This window comes from Pseudonaja textilis, chromosome 3 (assembly GCF_049901715.1).
Source record: "Pseudonaja textilis isolate UNSWEBS1 chromosome 3, rPseTex1.2, whole genome shotgun sequence".
NCBI classification, from domain to species: Eukaryota; Metazoa; Chordata; class Lepidosauria; order Squamata; family Elapidae; genus Pseudonaja; species Pseudonaja textilis.
The window spans coordinates 139241315-139258639 of NC_141992.1; the positions used below are offsets into that span (position 1 = coordinate 139241315).

Below are 17325 nucleotides of genomic sequence, written 5' to 3' on the forward strand. Positions count from 1 at the left end.
AGCCCTCTTTACTCAAGAAATATGTCACCAGAAAGAGGGTGGCATTTCTCTCTGCAGATGCACTAAGGTCAGAGAAGAATGTGGTGCCTGCTGACATACATGTCTTCGAAAAACCTCTTGGAGGTTCCATAATCTACCACTCATCCAATTTTCCTTAAAATGTCTTCTAATAACAGGATTAAATCATGCTGTAAAGTGAAACAGGAATCTCCAGAACCGCATTAAGTTGCAGCAGTGCCTTTGACCCCACATAGTTTCCCATGAATGATAGGCAGCATCCTTAATGGATTGGATCACCTTTCATTAAACTGTCTTTTGCCACTGGCTCCAGACACTCATTTGGAAGCAGGAAAAAAAAAAATCCCGAGGCAGCCATTTTATGAGTTCCCATTTTACCTCAGAAGGTTTGAGGTTTCCAAAAGTTGCCTAATTTTGCTTTGCATCCTTAAGGCCAATCCCTTGCATCTTCTGCACTGGTACACAGCCCTACTAAAGGGCAAGAGTTATAGTAAAGTAGCATAGATTAGGAATTCCCAACGAAGTTTGTGTTGAAAATCCAGCTCAGAAGAGCAGAGACTGGAGTACAAAGGTGATGTCATCCAGATTTTCCCGCTCTCTTCTAGGGGTCCACTAGGGTGGGCAAAGCAAGCACGTGCAAAGAAAGAGTTTTAGCTTTAGTCTGGTTTCAATATTTTCAACACAGACTCCCTTTGTTATTATTCCACAAAAGTGCACGCAAGCATTTGGCGAACGGCTGCATAGCCTTTATATCATTCTGTATCCCCTCAGCTCTTACCCCTTTCCATTTTTAAGCGCACGTGGATGAAAGTAGTTTATTTTCTGGCAGCGTGGTAGTGGGGGAGAAGGGAGACTTTACCCGGGCTATTTTTCAGTGGACTTTGGCACCTCGGTTTCAGTGTGTTGTTGTTTCCCTCGATAAATGAGTACATTTGCCCGAGAAAGTTACACGCGGTGATGGGACAAGCGGCAGATGCTTGAGACCCACTTCTCTATCTGGAGGTGTGTGTGTGGGGGGGAGTAGACACTTGATTCCATCCATCGTTTATAAGATCGACAGTCGACCCCTTTCCCTCCTCCCCGGATTTTCTTTTAGCAGCGGCAGAATCTGGGGGCGCGCTTCTTCCTTGCTCCGCCACAATTTGCGATCCTCTCGGTGGAAACTGGTTTACTTTGGAGAGGAGTTGGGACATTGGGACTCCCAGCCGCGGACCGGGGTGTGCTTCGTAGTTTGGGAAGCGATCCGGGGATGCGACTTGTTGCTTGTTGCGCGGCTCTTGAAGAGGCCAGTTGTTTTGTTTTGTTTTGTTGCAAAAGCAGATGCGCCATGCATCTTTGCTTTTCAACCCCCTCCCCCACAACGTATAGTGGTCGGTATTTGGCGGCCGAGTCAAGTGGCTTTTGCTGCTCCTAAGGAGGAGGAGGAGGAGGACAGGTGAAAAGGCTGGCGCTTTGTTGCGCGCTGGTTGCTCTCGCTTCCCCCCCCTCCCTGCTTCTTTCTGCCCTGTGCAACAGGTAGCGGTGTCAGAAGCCGGGAAAAACGACGCGCCGAGTCCCGGCCGCGGGTGACGCTTTTGTTCTCCTCGCCTGGATGCGCTTCCAAAAGTGAAAGGAAAGAGGCTTCACCCAAAACTTGCTTCCCGTCCCCCACCCCTCCCCTCTCTCCCTCCTCCAAGCGCGGCGCTTGAGTAGCCCTTCCACTCCCCACAGCTCCCATCCCGGTTTCCTGAAAGCCCCAGTTTTCGTCCTTGGGAACGGTAAGAGGACTCCCAGCGCCCACCCGGCCGGATTGCCCGGGGGTGGGTGGGTGGGAAAATCGTTCTCAGCGCCTGTCAAGGCGATCCAAACAAAGAGGTGCATTTGCCGGAAATAACGATCGCAGGGATTCTCCTTGCCTCCTCCGCCTCCATTAAGATTGTTTTTCTGGGAGGCTCACTTAGAGGGAAGTTTTGAACTGGAAGCTAGGGATGAGGCGAGAAGCCCAACAGCCTGCGCGCCCCCACCCCCCACCTCTCTCTGTATATTTCTGTATCTTATCTCGGGATCCAGACGTTTCGAAGGAGTAGGGGCGGCTGAAGTTGGTGAGTTGCTGTGGGACCCAAGGGTTGGGGGGGAAGAGAGATGGGAGGGAAAGGGGGAGAAACCTGCTGCTCGCTAGTTCTTTGTCTGATCGGGGAGCTTGAACAAAAGAGAAAACTCGGATGAACTCTTCATCTCCCTGCCTGCCTTATCTGGTCTTTCAAGAGGGGTATTCCTTGCACTTCTTGAACTTTCCCAAAGACTTGCAAACTTTTCCAACAATTACTTCAAGGATCTTGATTTTTATCCCCCCCTCCCCCAGCAACCTAGAGGAGGAGGAAGGTGAGCTGTTGATGTAAGTTTCTCTCTTCTTCCTTTGTAATGAGCGAAAAGTTTTACGTGGAAAGGTACCCTGATTTTTCTGGAAGGGGTGGCACATAAAATCCACTTGGGTCTGATAATCATCCCCCGGGTCTTATGGGTTGATTTTGGTGATGTCCATTGTGGTCAAGTTGGATCCGCTTATGTAAGGCAGTTTGGGTATTAGGCAGAAGAAAGTATTTGCCAGCTGAGGTGCGACTTCTCTAAATGTAGAGTGAAAGAGGGATTCTTGTGAGTATGTGGGGCTGCTTGAATAATATATTTTTTTAAAAAAAAAATGCTTTAATTGAAGTGGATTTGGAAGAAGAAGTGGTCCAGGGTGAATCTGTGTGGGTGGAATGCAGGTGGCTGGTGGCTTTTTCCTACAGAGGCAAGATTTGTACAAGAATGGAACCACCAGATAACTCTTTGTTTTGGAAAAGAAGGATGCTTGGACTTGGACCATTTTATAAGCCCACAAAGATCTTTGTTAAGACAGAGATTTTCAGGCAGTTTTGTTCCAGCTTCATGGCGTACTTCTGAAAATACTATTTATTGCAGATCTTTGGCATCTTTCCCTTCTGTTTGGGGACTTTTACTTATTTTCCATTTCTTGTCCTCTGCTCCTCCTTTTGTTTAGCTTTATCCTTTTTTTTTTTTCAATCTCTTTTCTCAGTCCCATTGTTCCTGTTTGTTTCCTGTACTTTATTTCATTTACTGTATCTATTCTGTAACTTTTTTTGTCTTATGCATACTGTAATATTTTTTGAGTTCTCAGTAGTTTTTAATCAGGTCAAGTAGTTTTTACTCTTATTATTTTTATGCTGTGCCAGCACCATAAATTCACCGTCTTTCCCTATTTTTCTGAAGTGGACTAAGGTTTTCCAATGAAGTCTTCCCTTTCCTAGGGCATTTTTTGAATTACAAGTCCCACAAACAATTTTACAAGGTCACACAAAGAGTTAGCCCCCGCTCCCTGAAAGGTTTTGGATTGGGGTAGATTGTTATAGTGAAGTTTCATTTCACAGACTTTTATCTTTAAAAAGTTTTGGGGAGATATTGCAAAGTTTCAAGTTTGTCACATAAATGTAACATAGACTAGCTTCGCATGTTATGCTTTTCTAGTTTATCAAGTAAGTCATAATGAACTGGACCGAAGCAAGACAAACCATAAATCATGATTTATAAGCTAGAGTGAAACATTCATACAAAACACTAAAAGAGACCAAATCAATTGCTGTGTATATATGTGCTTTAATGTATTGTGGTAGTGGAGGAGCAGGCTTTCTAGAACTGATATTTCTTGTGGAATTATACCAATTTATAACTGCCAGTGGATGGTGGTTTGTAAGATTGTTCAGCCAAGCTATTGGCATTCTGGTTGCGTTGTATGGCCAGGCTTTGTTAGAGTCATTATCTAATTTATAAATATACAGTAATCTTTCGGTTTAGATTTTGGATGCTGCTGTGTTTGGCTGCACATCCATAAAATCTTGTTTGCAATGTTATTTTTCCAAATTTGCCATTTGGATTTAATGAAGTTCCTGAATTAAGAGTCACTATTAGTCCGTTAAATTACAGACTTACTTTATAGCAGTGCTTCCCAAACTTTTTCCTTCATTACTCAAAGCTGCTTATCAGAATGCCTTTTTACCCAATGTACAAATAGGTAGAACAACTTTAAGTCAATATAAATGTAATTGTTGTGATTGTGTAGTGGGTTCATGTGTTGTTACCCCAGAAAACCCATTTTTACCCATTTTGGATCATTCACCCAGGTTTGGGAAGCATTGCTTTATACAGTATTTTTTTCAACTGAAAACTAATGATGAATATGTGCAAATTTTAGGAGAATGCTTCAGTGATGTTGGTACAAGAAGAGAGACCTCATTTCTTACTTGCTGAACTATCTCATGCTGGTATTTCATCTCATCCCTGAAATATTGTGTGTGTGTGTGTGTGTGTGTGTTTCAGTACTTTAATCTGTCTATCTTGATGATGTCTTTCTCTTCAGGAACTTTTCAGGTTCTCTTTTATTTCCTTTCCGTTAATTTACTGTGTGTGTTGACATCAAACGCTTTTTTCTCTGAAAACAGAAGAATCAAGACTAGGAATTTAGATGGCTGCTTCTGTGATTGGGAGTTTAGAAACTGCTGTGAACTTGGCCAATATGTAGTTCTTCACGTTGTTCCTTTTAAAGATTCAAGTCATGAAAATGGATTATCATGATTTTATTTACTTGTATCCTGCCCTTATTATTTTTACAAATATCTCAAGGCAGCAAACATAGCCAACACATCTTCCCTCCTCCTGCTTTCCTCACAACAACAACTACTGGCCCAAAGTCACCCAGCGAGCTTTTGTGGCTCAGGCGAAATATGAACTCATGATTCCTCGCTTTCTAGTCTGGTGTCCTAACCACTAGACCAAACTGGCTCTCGGTTTGATATTAATATGATATGTGAACCCAGTCAGTGTAATTGTGTACTTTGCAAAAGATCTAAATTTTATTAAAATGCGTGAGTTTATCCAAATTAAAGCTTGTTTTAATGATTAACACTAAAATTGGAGGGTGCACTCATTTGCTTTTTATTTGCTGGCAATACTGGTTTCACTTAGTGACTGTTTCACTTAACAATCAAGCTGCCTATCCCAATTATGGTCATTAAATGAGGGATAGCCGTGGTTTAGCTCATCAGTTTTAACTCAGTATTGCAACCGTATATTAGTAATGTCTTATAAACAGTCTTTTAGTAATTTGCAATTAAAATGTAACTCTTAAGAAAGTTGGAAGCAAGCTGTCTTCTCCAATCTTGGACCATTTCATGTTTGTTGAAACTGTAACTCCTTAAAGTCTCAACAGCCACAAAGAACATCTAAGAGTTGACATAATAAATTTGAAGGGTCTAAGGATGGGACTTCATCTAAGTATTTAGTTTAAACTATTTTAATAACGATGATAGACTAATTATCATAATTTAGGTGAATTGCCTAAACAGATTGAAACAAGAGCTTGCCTTGATATTTTATTAAATGAAAATACATTTCCAGAAATAGAGCTCCAAAGTATAATATTTGACTCCAGCTCTTAAGAAAACAACTCCCAGTTGGTGATGCTTAATAGCCCTATTATTCAGTGGTTTTGATCGAGAATGGTAGTCTGAAATCTGGCACACTTTTGCTGTCATTGAACTTAACAAGGCTTAATTCTGAGTGAATTTGCACTGACTATGCTCTGTAGTTACATCTTTAGATATACAGGTAGTCCTTGCATGCTGGCCGTCTTGTTTAGTGGCCATAACAATTAAGATGGTGATGGAAAAGTAATTTTATGATCAATTCTTGCATTTATGACCTTTGCAGGTCATTAAAGCAAAGGAAAGCTGAAATAAGACTGTAAACCCAGAAATAGTTTTGCTTAATGACTGAATTGCTGGTCCCAATTACTGTCGCTAAATGAAGGCTACCTGTAAATTATATCTGCAGCATACGTATTTCTGAGTAAGCATATTCAATATAGCTAAAAATAGGGTAAGTATGTTTTAGTACAGTTGACAAGCAATCTAGTAAATCCTTAGTAAATTTGCTTACACTTACGGTTGATGTTATTTTTATAGTACAAGTATTGATATGTGCTAGTATGTAACCTTGCAACCTTTTATTTTTACTGAATAGATAAGAAAAATGAATGTCAGTGAAACAGAACATCTACCAAGATGCTATATTTAAATCCCTTATCAAGTTCAGCGGGTTGGACACTTCATTTTATTAACTTTCAAATGGTGGAATGGAATACAGAACAAAGAAAAGAAGACATCAGTGCTTGGATTTATAAATTTGGATTTCTGGACACGAATGCTTGTGAAAATTCCAGTATTTGGCTTGGATTATGGAATATCATTCCAGCACTTCTAAGGTAAGTGTGCTTTCTGATAATTGAAAACAATTGTCTTCAAAGATTTGTGAACTATAGTGAACCATAGTGAACAATTAACTTGCTTTCCTTTAATTATGTCACATAATTAATACATTTCTCTGACATAAATCTGACACATTTGTCAGGTACTGCTCATAAATATTAATGCTGTGGATGACTTCATATATCACTCTAAACCATGATGCGCAGTAAAATTTTGATGCAACGGGCCAGTTGAGAGGAAAGGCTGCCCACTAACGCTCAATTGTCACTTACTTTTGTTTTTATGTAATTAGCAGAGTTTACATTATGTGGGTTTCTGAGATTTGCATAATGATGTAATTTATATAGTTTATTCATTCATACAAATAATACAAGATGGGAAAATTATGTCAGTTGTCCAGACTGATTTAAAAACAATGCATTCAGCCATCCGCAGCTTAGATTGATCACCTTCCTTCCACGGCTGGCGAGGTGCGTCTTCTGAGGCAGCTGCTCTTCCTTTCTAATGCCTTCACAACTCTAGGAACGTTCAAGGCCTTGTAAACTCCTTGTGGAGGAATATGAGGATGAAGATCAGCTATAGGTGGGAGAGATAGGCAGCAGTGGCAAATGTCAAGCACTCAGGAAATCAGGAGATTCAGGCAGTTCAACTGAGTATAAAGATTTATTGCAAGCTTAAGCTCTCAACAAGAATCTGGCCAAGTGACCGTTGGGGGAAATGTGTGGGAGTTAAGAATTGAAAGGAATTCAAGGTGGGGGGTGGACTTAGATCTCTTGCAGGTACGCAGGGATTTGTGACTTATGATGTGTTTGACCCCTCCCTCGGGCTCAACTTGGTATTTCTCCCACACCAGATTGTAGATTGGGCAAAAGAGAAGAGATAGGGAGAGATAAGTAAGGGAGTTGAATTGCACATTGCCGTTGTAAATATGGGTGACCTCCCAAGCACCCAAATTTTGAGCATGTGACCACAAGGGCGCTGTAACCTTTGAGAACTGGTCATGATTATCATTAATTTAAAAACATGGTAGCTTTGAGGGGTCCCTGAATGAACACTTGTTAAGTGAGGACTACCTGTAGTTATTTTTATTTTTCTTGTGAATTATTGATTGCTAAGGTCTTGATAGACTCAAGTTGGGTTATTATTTTACTAAAACAAGGTTGAATTTATTTAATCCAATTTATATGGCTACCCATCTCACACAAGATGAACAACCTCAGGGCTGGTTTATTTGCACGAAGAATCCTTCCTTAAGGGTTTAAAATATATAAGCAAATACATTTCCTTCTGGTACTTTTATTGTTACAATAGTAGTGCAATGGTTTGGTTCATTCTCCAGGGTAATTATGAATTGGAATTAGACAAGTCAGGCTTGGCTTGATATACTAAATCATACTGCTTTCAGTGGATCTTTGAGGTCTGATTTACATCTTACATTTGGCAATCAATCCAGATATGTTACTGATATGAATTTTAATAACACATTGATAATGAAAGGTTTCGCACTCATGAAAAAAGTATTCAAGATATGTCTGAAATCTAAGTTCTGGTTTGTGCATTGATTTTTGTCTGCCAGTTTGTATATATGCTCAGTATGTAATTGGGGCACAGTAGGAAAACAGTTGCTTTTGATGTGCATATGTTCTCCCACAAGATTTCTTGAAGGCTATAAAAGATGTAGGACAGCCCTTTACATTTTTCTTAAGAAAAGTCCTGAGTATGACTCTTCTTCTCTCTTTTTTTCCCATAGAGGAATCAGTTATTTGTTTTCTAAACTTTTAAATAATGCTAGCGATAATGATAGGTCTATATCATTGGTGCTCTATCCTTTACCATTGTAATAATTCTTAAATTTAGATAATCCCATGCAGTGAGCAAATGATATTACTTTTACATGAACATGATCTTCTTTTTCAGTTTTCTTCCATAGATTTGGGTAGGTTTTAAAAGTATGAGAAAGTGGTTACTCAGCTTGTTCCATAGAGCGTACTTGTCTTGCATTCTCTTCCTCTTAGCTAGGGTTCCGGGATGGCTAAAACATTTCTCTAATATTATATATCATCAAGGATACTTGATTGTTAATGGTATACCGGTCCCTTTAATATGTAAATTAGTTGACCAATCTATCTGTGGTACTAGAATTAAAAATATTGACACATTATTTAAAGAACTTTAAAGTAGTCAATAAAGACAACATTGATGATATTTGGAAGATTTTAAATGTTTTGTTGGAAGAAATATCCATCTGGTTCAGTTCTAAGCTGGGAGAAAGACACTGGAAACATGAAGGCTGATTGGAAAGATGATTTAACGATGAACAGAACCACCAGTGTTTATGGTTCTGGTGCAGCTGACAAAATGGAAATGGGGGGAGGGGTTATACCTTCTTTGGGTTTTGTATTTGAGCTTCCTGTTCCTGTGCAAGAATATGTCCTTTAATATTATATTGGCTGTTGTCAGGTTCATGTAGGGGTCATAGTTGGCTCTATAGGCAAAAGAGGAAATGGAAATCCTAGGTGCTTGTTTGAGCTGAGTTTGGTTGAAGTTTTGACTGCTCTGGGGTGGTGAAATGTCTTAGGAGATTGTGCAGTTTAATGAGCTCTATATCTTCTGCTAAATGGTAGTGGGCTACTCCTATTATATCTTGAAGGGCTATGTCCTGTTCTTAATCCCATCACCTTGAAGCTGAAGGTCTTTTGTTTTGTAGCTAGGCTGGTTCAGTCTTTCTTAATGGGCACAAAATATCTGCTTGGAGGGTGGGCTTCCATAGTTTTTAGTCTAGAATATAAGTCTTATTTAATAGTACTTATAATTTTGAGAAAGGGAATAAACACAAATATAAATTTCTGGTTGTTTTGGGTATGTGCTACTTCTGCTTATCTTGTGAACTAATCTCCATCTAAATATATATATATATGTTCTGAATCTAATTCTAGGGAAAGATCATGTATTCAAACAGAATCTTTTGAGGTACAATAGCCCATAGATGAAGGCTCCACCATGCACTGATGAACTTGTCTGTATATATGTGTTATAAACATTTAATTTCAATATGCCATTATCAAAATTATTTCAGTATTCTGATTGCCTTTGGTAAATTTTAAAATATGTCACTCCAATGACCTGATTTTTTTTCTAGGTCATTGTTTGTGTAAACATTGTTTATTGAATAAATCTATTGGTTCCGCATGACACACCAAATTAGTAACTATTTTATTTAAATTGCAAAGCTATTTTCTTGTTAAGTTTATTATTAAAAGAAATATCGTGCATCAAAGTCACTCTGGGCTACATTTGCATTAGAAAATGACAAATGGTGGCTTAGATATTTCAGGGATAAAGCCCCAAATGAAACATGACATTTTGGATCAGCCTGAATTATATCTCCAGCCTAATTCTGATTTGATAAAACCACCGAGAAAAGGCATTTGAATATGATCAAGAATATACCTATGTTGTAAGAAAAGTTCTTAAAGGGATTGTAGATCTGTCTCATTGCTGCGATTGTTAAGCAATTTTAAAAGTTGTTAAGTGGATGGAGTCCCAGGTAAAGAGCCTGGGTGACTCTGTGGTTGGGGAAAAACCCTGAGAGCCCTAGCACAGATCATCGGTTCAGGAGTTGAAAATCTTGCTGAAATCCAAGGAAGGTTTTCAGCTCCTGAGAGGAGAGACATTTGTGGCAGCCTCTATTGGGCCTCCCAAGGGTTTCCCCCAACTCTGAGGCATCCCAAACTTCTTACCTTACTGTGCTGCCTCTCTATTCTTGGATTTCAGCTGTGTCTTGTGTCTGGGAGCTGGCTCAAAGAGCTGCCTGCAGAAGCATTTCAGCTTGTACAAAAGGGCTGCCTGAGGAAAGATTTTAGCTCCTGCATGCTTGGATGCCATGGAGCTCAAATCCTTGGACAGGCAATTAAATTTATAAACTACGTAAAGAAGTAAATGTATCATTTGCTTAAATCTGCTGTAAAGAAGAGTGAAAGTCACTTTTTAATATATATTTTTTTCTATTTTCCTCCCCCGCTTTTGTTGCACTTTTAGCTTTTTCTTTATTTTTTTTCTTCCTTCCTAAAAATAAACTGTATTGCTTTTTGCCATCCTTCCAAGTAGATCAGATGGCAAACACAGAAAGATGAGTTAATTCTATTTTATTGCAAGGCTGCATTAACAGCATCTTGCAAGTTTGAAAGTATAAATCTCTTTTTTAGCGCCTGATAAGTTGGGGCAGATCCTTTCTCAGTCTCTTTCTGCCCATTATTCAAATGTGGGCCTGGTCCCTTTTTATCTGATTGTTCTCTAGACAGCATCTCTTTTCCTTGTTTCTCAAGGTCATTCCCATATGCCATTACACTTTCATAGGAAGGATATAGCAAAAACTGGGCACATTTGTGTCAGTGATTGAATAATATCAGTTAGACTTCACAGATACCTTTAATATGAAGAATATCCAAGTGCTTATGCTCCCAACTACTGATGCAAAAACAGAAAAGATGGATGAGATTTATGCTCAAGTTCAATCTATAATTTGACAGAACATGCAAGCAGGATTTGCTGCAATCTGGATTGGAGACTGGATTGCCAAAGTTGGAAAATAGTAAGAGAAAAACATAGTTTGATGGACTAGGAAATAGAAAAAAACAGCGGAGGATTTCAATTTCTGCCAACCCAATGGTTTCTTTATTGCTAAAACATCTTTTAAAAAATTAAATGCTTATATGCCTGGACATCACCAGACAGATAATGAAATTGATCACATTACTGGTGACAGCTACTTTGATGCAATGGTTTAGTCATCAGATTTAGAAACCCAGGAGACTGAATTCTGGTCTTGCCTTAGACATAATCACCTTGGTCACCTTGGGCCAGTCACTTTCTTTCAGCACTATGAAGGATGCAATGGAAGAAAACACTTCCAAAATTTGTCCAAGAAGACCACATGGACTTGTCCAGGCAGTCGCCAAAACTCAGCACCGACCTGAAGGTACACACACACACCCCCGCATACACACACACACACACACACACACACACACACACACACACTATTGGTACAAGGAGACGGAAGACCTCAGTTAATACACAGCTGCAGCTGATTGTTTTAAGAGATCACAAACTGCAAGATTTGCACATGCTAAGCCAAGCCTAGTGGAACTACAAAGCTAGACAGTTTCCAAGGATATGGTTTTCAGAACTTTCATTTCCAATGAGAACTTCAGGAATTTCTTGAGTTCCTGAAGCTAATTGAGGGAGACCTAGAGGAATTGTGGAATTAAATTAAAGAAGTTGTTGAAAGATGATGGTGAAAAGAGCCTTCCAAAGACCAAGAAATGATAGACAACAAACATAACAGGAATTGCCAAAAAGAAAGGAGACACTAAAGGCAACGAAAGCCAAAGTCAGAGGAAGGAACTTAAAAATTTTAAAAGAACTGTTAAAAGACATAAGAAATATTGTTAACAGTGGCATCTGTAAAAGCACTGAAGAGGGAAAGAGGCACAGCAAACCAAGAACAGTTTTCCAAAAGATTTCTAAACTCAATGTGCCAGGCTCAAATTGGTATGCCAAAGGACATCAAAGGACAGATAGTGGAATGGTATGTGAGAATGACCTTGAGGAACAGAGAAAAAATTGCTGCCCAGGAAATGATCATACAATACAGTTTTTTAACAGGCAGAGAGAGAAACTTAGGAAATATCTGCTCTAAATGGATTAGGCAATGGATTCAGCATGAGATATGAACTTTCACACCTGCAAGATTGATGTCAGTCCTTCCAGGTAAATCAGGTAGGAAACACAACCAGATGAAACAATTCTACTTTATTGTAAGGCTACCTTTAACAGAAAGGCATTATTTGTTTAGGTTTTTTTGGAAAATTTAAGAACTTGGCCAGGTCTGGTTTTGAATAAAGTAGAGTATGTCCTTTGAAGCTAGAAATATGCCTGGGGTAGCTACATAAAATAAAGTGGCTTATTGCTGGTTTCATCTCTTCAACCAACAGTATCACTTTAGCCTTTCAGCCCTTCAAATTACCTAGCCCTAAAACTCCTACAGAGCATTGTAGCATGTTTGAAGATGAGAATATACAAATAAAAGATTCCTAATGGCTGTGATTCTTGGTATTACCAAAGAAACAAGAAATAAGACATAAAAGAAAATAGATTGAGTCAACTCAACTCCTAGGGACTTCATGGATTTTGTATATTCAATTAAATTTCATGGAGTTTGTATTCTTCTTGGGAGCAATATGGAAATGACTTGTCTTTTCACCTTCTAGGGTACATGGTTTTCAAATTTCTTGGTTTTGATGCATTTTGGAGCTCTCCAAGAATGACTTAGGTCCAACCTTCTTTGGCTATTTGGGATCAGTCAAAATGTTTCTTTTCTCCTGAATACAAAGTGTTTTTTTAAAAAAAAAACAAAAAAACAAATTCTGGGAGAATTAAATATAATTTGAAGAAGAGTGGATGTTCTTATGTGAATTTTTGGTTGGGAAGAATTATTGTTATAGTGGATTGCATATTTAGATTAGATTTTCCATTTTTATCCACCTAAGAAGTAATCCCCAGGGACCTGGGATAGGCAGTAAAGCTGCCTTTTGCAATTGTCAGTTGTCTTGGGGTTGCCTCCATGGTGCCTATTACTATTGCTACTATCTTTGCTTTCTTTTGCAACAGCGATTCCATTTGCAGGTCTTTATAGTCTATTATTTTCTCCAGTTCTTTCTCTTTTCTTCTACTGTCTCCAGGTGCTGCCATGTTTACTATGCAGACTCCCCCCCCCCTTTTTCTTATCAACAGTAGTTATGTCTGGAATGTTTGTGTGACAGAGGCTTGTCTGTTTGAATTCTAAACTTGCAGAGCACTTTCACTTATTCATTTTCAATTACTTTCTCTACTTTGTGATACTACCAGTTTTTGCTTGCAAGCAAATGATATTTCTTGCAGATATTCCATCATTATTGCTACTTTGTCATGCTGTGGTTTGCAGTCCATCTTACAGCAGCTAGCTAAGTGGTCCAGTGTTTCTTCAGCTACTTTGTAGAGATGGCCTTTGCTGTGCATTGATGTCTACTCAATTCTGGTTCTGTATGCATTTGTGCTTAAGTCTTGGTCTTGTCCAGCCAGAATTAGCCCCTCCTGTCTCTTTCCTCAACTTTGTTGCTCTTAGCAATTGGCGGATCTTGTTATTTGCTTTGCCTGCTAGTTTTTTTTTTTTAATGTACTGGCCGTGTAATAAATACTTCGCCTTGCCATGTCTTTTTTCCTGTCTTCATTTGGTCTTTCCTGTAGGCTAGTTTTGTCTCTCCAGTATTCAGTAAGCCTTCAGTTCATCTTCCGCACTGACCTTCAGATAGTCTTCCAAAGGCCTTTTTTCTTCTTCAACTGTGTCATGTACTTGCAATATTCCATGCCCACACCACTCCTTGGTAAGTAGGGTGAACAATGTTGCTTGGATTAAGAGCATGCTTCATTGTTATTATTTTTCTGGTCTTCCCATCTAGGCTTTTAGTTCTGCTTGACTCCTGTCTATAATTCCAGCTATATACCTAGTGATTGGAATTGTCTAGGACTGGTCTTAATTGCCTTGGTAGTATTTCTTCCACTGAATCTGGATGTTAAAATCTTCTTCACTCCCTTGATTATTCACTTCAAACTTTCTTCTTCAGTGTTGAAGATATTTCTAGTGATCATTTTCACTAGAAAACGATTGAAGATATTTCAGCTTGAAGATATTTCTATTTATCATTTTCATCTGGACTTTTCAGGTGATTTCTGTAGAGCACCTTAATTACTTCAGGTTGCATGATTTTTCTCCTGTTGGTGGAAAGGAGAAATTGTCCAGTCCAACCTTCATTGCAATGTCTTGAGTGTACAGAAAGCATTGAACAGCAATTCTATTTCAGGTGGTGTTTTTCCATACAGCTTCAGATCATCCATGTAAAGGAGGTGGGGTAGACTGGCAGATGTTTTTGATGATTGATAGTCATGACCTGACTTGTTCAGTATTGTTGACAGAGGAATAAATGTAATGATAACAGTAGTGATGATAGTGAATCTCCTTGAAAGTTTCCTTGCTTGATATTAACCTCTCCTAGATTGTAATCATTGATCAGTAATTATGTCGTCCATTTGTTTTTTCAAAAACAACAACAGCAACAAAACTGCTACAGTCCCTTTTCATTTGATAAAGATGGTAAATTATTTCCTAATTTTTCTACTGTTGCAACTGCAAAAAAAAGTTAATAGATGATATTTCAGAGTTCACTATAGAGATGATCCATTTTTTCTCTTTTGCTTGAATGGACAATATGAGAAAAACTTAAGGGAAGTTCATGGATAGAAAAATAACAGAAGGAATGTAGCATCTTCGATTTTAAGAATTACAATATTGTGGGTTTTGAGGAGGAACAAAAGAACAAGAATTTTAGAAATTTAAATTACATGTGTAAAACAATATTATCCATGTTTGCTAATTCCTAAATTTAAAGAATTTACAAACAACAATGTAAATTGTGTTACACACAAGAGTTCTGTACTTTTTGGGTGGGAAGATTTTTAAGCTGCAAGGTTAAAAATGTTTTTAATGGTGGACAAGGACACATGCATGCAGCTAGAGTATTAACAAAATAGTTTTTAACAGCATATGTGTGTACAGGCATGTAGCTGGAATATTAAAAAAATATGTACAAAGGTATTTTGTACATATCAGCATATCTCTGCCAATATTTAAGGTCAGCTTGCTCAAGAGATTCATAATAATGATTTAGGAGTTCAAAGAGACAAATACATCATAACACTTTTCATATAAATTCATTATGGTTTGCCTCTCTTTCTGAACATTTTATATTCCATAAACAGTTTCTGTTAACAGAGATGGTTGACAAATTATTTTTTGCTATTGCAGTTAACCAGCATGTGACTCAAGTCACGAAGCATGACAAGATAGCTTTCTTTTTCCTGCTTTCGATTTTTTTTTAAATGTTATTATCTATTTATCTGATATTGTAATGAAGCTGAATATATTTGTTTTGCCTCATGGAAACTGAAACTAAATGGAATCACAGAAAAATATGTATGTATAAGTGTTGATTTTTATTTGGAGATAACTGAGGCTGATTCTCATTTGTTTGGATCCTGGAGTCTTTTAGGCTAATCTGAATTATTCTATGCATACATGTCAGTTAATGATTATGAAGGCAAGGGCTAATACCTTAGCCAGCTCATGCAAATGAAAGCAACAGCATGTATCATGCTTAGACTAGCTATCCATTTAACAGCAATATCCCTGTTTGGTGCTGACACTTGCCTTTATTGCTTCCTTTGATGCCTAGAGTAATTACTTTCCTTATCCGTCATTGACCTTAGCCAAGGCTGGTAAATCAAACAAATGAATAATCTCAGTGGCAACCCATCCTAGGCTATTCAAGGACAGGATATGATGCTTCTTGTGCATGTTTCTCACATATTTCTCTCACTTTGATTCAGTTCACACATTGGTCTAAGCCATAACATGCATTTGGTTGGCCTTGGTGTATTGCATTAATCAGCTACAACAGTTTATAAACCTACCATTTATGATGCAATGTGATATGTGAACTCAGCTATTTTTGATTCATTTAATAAAACATGGTGAAACAAACTATGGGTTAACCTGATTTGTGAATGTAGATGCTATTACTGCAGCAAAATTAAAACCATGCTGTATTTCTTTGTAGTTTTTATAAAGGAAACACATAAACATATATTAATAAAAAGTTCAAAATGCAGCCAGAATTTTGTTTGAAAATATTCTCATCTTCCACAATGCCTCCCCCAAATACATAGTGGTAATGGTACAAAGCATCCTATCATTAAAGGTTAATAGTGGTAGAAAAAGGTTTGTCCTGTGGCAAACTAATGGTTTTGTAAGTACATAGATGTAGGAAAAGAGCAGGCACAGGAGGGGGGGAGGAGGCAGAGTTAAACGAGTCATCAGCCGAGAGTCCTTACAGTTCCACCAACAATCCTTATGGTTCCACCAACAATCCTTATGGTTCCACCAACAATCCAATCCACCTCTCTTGAATTCCGTTGAACCTTATCTGATGTCAATTTAGTGGTGAACTTTAGTTTACTAGATTTTTGTGAATATAGGCTTGGGCAATAAGTCTTCAGATTTGCAACTTAACATGTTACTGATCCTTTGTGCCTGACACCATATCCAGAGGTGGTATTCAGCAGGTTCTGACCAGTTCTGGAGAACCGGTAGCAGAAATTTTGAGGAGTTCAGAGAACCGGCAAATACCACCTCTGACTGGCCCCGCCCCATCTATTCTCTGCCTCCCGAGTCCCAGCTGATAGGCTGGTTCTTCTTTTGTTGCCCTGCACAGGAGAACAGAACTGGAAAGCAGGTTAGTGGGGTGGAGAGGGAATGGAGATTTTGCAGTATCCTTCCCAAGCCTCGTCCACCAAGCCATGCCACGTCTACCAAGCCATGCCCACAGAACCAGTAGTAAAAATATTTGAATCCCACCACTGACCATATCCACCATAACATGTATTGTTTTCCCTAAAAGGTGGGTTCAATTTTGTTACAATTGATAAAGCCTGATTATTTCTAGAGAATGTTATTTTCCTGGGGCATGGATATTTTAATGTATCTATCTACATATAGGGTACTGAGTGTGCGTGTATAAAACTAGCAAACAACAATGCGTCCAATAAGATCTGTTTCCTAGGATGTTAGCAGCAGAACATTTCATGCTGTGTCTTAAGCAGATTTTGAGGTGCTGCAGGGTGATACTTTTGAGGGATTATTATGACCCTGTTAAGACTTTCTTATAGGGACATCCCAGTCTTCATAGCCACCATGGCACATAAAGATCTCTACTCTCTTTGCTAAATGGAGACCGGGATATTGAATGTAATACCACATAGAAATATTTTGGCATCTCAAATATTTGTGAACTGTGAAGAAGCGTGTGTTTTGCTTCAGGAAGAAGCTTATGGATCCTTTTGGCTTTGATGGCAT

At 38.6% G+C, this 17325-nt stretch overlaps 1 protein-coding gene across 16 annotated transcripts in view; it reads left to right on the forward strand.

Annotated features, from left to right (window-relative positions):
- The first annotated feature begins 912 nt into the window (after positions 1–912).
- LOC113435409 (uncharacterized) overlaps positions 913–17325 on the forward strand; it is a 263948-nt gene continuing 247535 nt past the window's right edge. For 2 of the 16 annotated variants that reach the window (XR_015743127.1, XR_015743136.1), the window contains exons 1-2: positions 1312–2099; positions 6073–6313. Coding sequence is in view for 3 of the 16 variants with exons in the window: in XM_087930948.1 (XP_087787074.1) it covers positions 6114–6313 (200 nt within the window). In the remaining 13 variants the exon portion in view is untranslated. Of the gene's footprint in view, positions 1021–1307; positions 2100–2127; positions 2393–6072; positions 6314–17325 lie in introns of those variants that run through there. The other 14 variants (XR_015743132.1, XR_015743135.1, XR_015743130.1 and 11 more) reach the window with 11 other exon arrangements.